This window comes from Hipposideros armiger, unplaced genomic scaffold (genome assembly GCF_001890085.2).
Source record: "Hipposideros armiger isolate ML-2016 unplaced genomic scaffold, ASM189008v1 scaffold_19, whole genome shotgun sequence".
In the NCBI taxonomy this organism is placed as follows: domain Eukaryota; kingdom Metazoa; phylum Chordata; class Mammalia; order Chiroptera; family Hipposideridae; genus Hipposideros; species Hipposideros armiger.
This window is the reverse complement of record NW_017731369.1, coordinates 1,322,446-1,326,645: the sequence shown is the minus strand read 5'-3', so window position 1 is coordinate 1,326,645 and position 4,200 is coordinate 1,322,446. Positions and strand designations below refer to the sequence as shown.

General features: G+C 36.0%; 1 protein-coding gene across 1 annotated transcript in view; it reads right to left on the bottom strand.

The window, feature by feature from the left end:
* Positions 1–204: 204 nt before the first annotated feature.
* Positions 205–4,200, bottom strand: part of DYNLRB2 (dynein light chain roadblock-type 2) — a 12,557-nt gene continuing 8,561 nt past the window's right edge. The window contains exons 2-3 of the mRNA XM_019634677.1: positions 1,477–1,644; positions 205–452 (exon numbers count right to left, since the gene is read on the bottom strand). Coding sequence (XP_019490222.1) covers positions 409–452; positions 1,477–1,624 — 192 coding nt within the window. The 5' untranslated portion in view covers positions 1,625–1,644 and the 3' untranslated portion in view covers positions 205–408. The remainder of the gene's footprint in view (positions 453–1,476; positions 1,645–4,200) is intronic.

Here is a 4,200-nt window from a genome sequence, read left to right as displayed (position 1 = left end):
AAAGCACCTAACACTCCTGGAGGGCTGGGACTTCCCTGGTAGTTCCTGCAGTGCTCAACTGGATGTCCTTGGCATGTTAACAAAATGGGCAAACATATTTCCATACTAACTCTTGGTGACAGTTACTTCTAGACTCACAGAGCTACAGCAAGGAAGGCTGTCTTCTCATTGGAATCCTTCATTTGTGTATTATAAGAAAAGAGACATACATACCAGAATTTATTGATTATATAGCTAAATCACAACTTTACATTCAAAAGGGACTAAATGAGACATGTAGAATAGAGTAAGTGTAAAAATAGAAAAGAATGTCTAGAAGATCAGTTAGCTTGGAATAGAATCCTACTAATCATTAGAGTCGAAGTGTTTTCAACTGAGTGTCACAGGAGAGACTTGGCCGTAGCAGGGTTATTCACAGGGATTCTGAATGACAATCAGGAGATATTCCTTATCTGTGGAAAGATATGGACAAAATTAATCCACTCTAAAAATTAAATGTAATAAATGAACACTGCAGCTAATCTGCTTTTCTCTTTGAAACATCACTTGGGCCCTGTGTCAACCAATGGTTTCCCACCCTGGTTGCACATCAGAATCACCTGTCGAGTTTTCTAAAAATGTCATTACCTGGGGCCCATCTTCAGAGATTATGATTTCATTGGTCTGGGGTGGAGTCCAGGTATCAACGATTATTTCCGTAAAGCTCTCCAAGAGATTCTAGTGTGCAGCCAGCGTGAGAACACAGACATAGAAAAGGCTTTAGTTTATAGGTAATTCTGATTTTACAGATGCACTATGATAGAGAAGATAGTTCTATTCTAGACTAGATTTAGGAGGATGAGTTCTATTTTACACTGACATATGCCAACACTGTGAATGTAATTCCTTCAAGGAAAGGAGTATTTGGTGGCCGCTGTCTTTTGGTAGGCCAGGTGAATGTGAGCTCCCCACAGGGGGAGTTTAAAACTCTACAGGCCTCTGAGCCATCCTCTGCTTTATCTCCTGGACAGGAGACATTTCTCCCACTTTTCAGGAACTCTATGCTAACCTCACCTAACCTGAGACCTACATCTCCTAAATTTTTTGATTACTACTAATAAATGCAAGTGGGCAAAATTCAACTTCTTCAAAGGTCACATTCAACGTTAATGTCACAAAATTTTCAAGTTGGAATTTTCAGATTAAAAAAAAGTCTTCATTTTCTAATTGAAGAACATTAGGTGTCATATTGCATATCAAAATCTATACTGCTCGTTATTTGAAACAAAGCTTTTTTTTTTTTTTTTTAGCTGAGCCATCCTGCCACCTGTTGGCAGCTCAGCTTGGGCCAGGAATCGAACTGGCAACCCTGTTGCTCAGAGCTCGCACTCTTGGGCACGCTCTTAACCAACTGAGCCACTCAGCAGGCCCTGAAACAAAGCTTTTATACACTAAAGTAGAAAGTTGCTTTAACTATGAAACGAAATGCCAGATTACCTGGAGCTACCATGATTTCATGTTTCTTTGATCTGATCCTCAGAAAAGTTAGGTCGTTCTGAGGATCAATATCACGGACTGTGCTCTTGGTTTTCATTGTCAGTTGATGAAGAAGACCTGCGTATTGAACAGTTGTCGAGTTGTCCATGGTTGTTCTGATTGGAATGCCTATTATGAGATTTAATTTTGGGTTAACGTTTTTTTCTGATTATAAAAGTAATGTGCACATTGTAAAAATATTGGAAAATACTGATAATTGTTAAGAGGAAGAAAAAGTGATGGCTGATATACCTGCTGGCAACAATTGTAGTTTATTTCCTTCTAATCTTTTCATCTTCACATGGATTTTAAAATACAGTTGGGTCAAACTATAATGATAAATGTCACTATTGCCTTTTCCTTCATTTAAATGACAGTGTACAAGTTGTCCTTATGGGTGACACTGTGATCAGCATGATTTCAAATGGCTGTACACTTTATTATTTTATGGATAGATCATAATATAATCATTCCCCTATTGTTGGATTGTCAGGTATTGTGCTTTTGTTTTTTTAAGTAGTGGTGTGAATATTCCTGTGCACAAACCTTTTGGCAGTTGTAAATGATTATTTCAGTACTAAGTGAACATATTACAATACAAAATATAATTCCCCAAGCATCCTATCTATAGTGAGTCTGCTTTGAAATGCTTGGTCTGTGACATGGTGCTAGTTTTCTCCCTGAGGCCAGAATTAGAAGGGGATGTCACTGTACATGCTAGAGAGTGTATCAAAAGGGAATTTCAAAATATCTTCATAACAGACAGTCTTTACCAAGCCTTATATTGCTGTATTTTATATTAGAAAATACAGCAACAAAGACTCTGTGGATTTGCTGGGCCTTCCCTGGTTTTCACTCATTGTTGCTTTAAGCATTATTAAATTTGGCTAGTTGTGTGCTCTTTTATTCCATTATATGAGTTTAAAACAGAACCTATTAATTTAACTGGAAAAATCTAGCCAGACAAATATGCAAGTGTAATTCAATTCAGTTCAATATTGCTCAATGTGGGTCACTTAGTTCTCAGTGCTTATTAAGTAACAGGTGCTGTGCTAGGTGTTTTACATATATTGTATCTAATCTGAGGTGGCCTTCATATTATTTAGAGAACTACTATATAGCCAGGGAGTTTCAGGGGTTTTATTTGTGAACGTGTCTTTAATTTAGGGGACATACGAAGGTGAATTTGGGATCGCTGTCAAATTCTTCAGGTACCTGAATTAAGGCCAATCAATAAAAGAGGCTAGCGTGGCTCTTAGTTTACCATCAGAGAATGTCATTCCAGAAACTTAAACAAGACGAGTGATTCAAGAATGCAATAGCATTACAAACTTAGCATTTTACCAGTTTTTCATGAATCTGTTCGAAAGCCTCCATTCCGACTTTGAAACAGACTTATTTCTTTCTAAGAGAATTATTAACTCCATAATAGGTCTTGCTAAACAACACAAGGACAATATTTACAGGAAAACCTATTCAATAAATAAGGCTTGATATAAAACTTGTTAATTTCTGTATTATTATTTGTTGGCCACTTTTTCCCCAGTTTTGACTTTTGCACCTGATGAAAAATCACAGGGCATGTCCTTTAACATGCAGGAAAGTGAAACGTAGCAGGCACTCAACCTTGTAAGAGCACTTTTTGACGAATAGCTTTATTTTGCATCCTGAGTTGTGACTACCTACAAAGTCTGCATTGCTCAATGTCAAAACAAGAAATACAGCCAGAATAAATTATTTAAAATGTAGATGACAAGATTATGAATCAGATGCTCAGGCCTATTTAGTTAGTCTATTCATGATCCAAGTCAATAAATAAAACAGCTAGCCTTTCTGAATAGCTAGTGCATACTATGCAATTCTTGGGAGTTTCTCGTATACCCTATGGACACTTGAATAAAAGAAGTCAACAAATGTTTATGGAGCTCCTGTTTGGTAACATGCAAGGTCATTAAAAAATAATTTTTTAAGGGGTAATGTTAGCACATGGTATAAAATTCACCCACTTCCCCTTCTGAGAAGTAACCACTGCTCCTGGTTTCTTGGGTATTCTTCCAGAGATCCTAAGTCTATTCAAGTATGTTTGTGTTTGTATTATTTAATTGTATCATTCTTTATTCTGTATCTAAATTTTTTTTCATTTAATATACTTGGGAAATGGTTCCCCTCAGTACACATAAGGCTAGGTCATTCATGTTAATGACTACGTAATATGACTGTCGAATGGATGCTTTGTGATATGCATAACTAATATATTCCCCTGACAGGCATTTACGCTGTTTCCAATTTTTGACTCTAATAAACAAGGCTACAGAATATGTCTTTGTACATGCCATTTCACATTTGCATGTATGTGTAGGACAAATTCATAAAAGGGAACTTCTAGAACAAAGGGTATGAATTTGATATTGCTGAATTTATGGCACTACTTTAAAATATGACTCTTTATGATCCCAGTAAGCTGGTTCTCTTCCATTGTACATTTGTACTTTGGTTGATAGATTATATTTCAAACATAAAAGGAGTTGGCTGGATGGCTGATAAAATCTAATGAAATTCAAATGATAGATTGTTAGAAATGTCAAGAATATTTAAAAGTGAGAGTCTACAGAAATCAGGCTTATATACATAAGAATAGATGACAGAGGAAATACATTTATATATATATATATATATATATATATA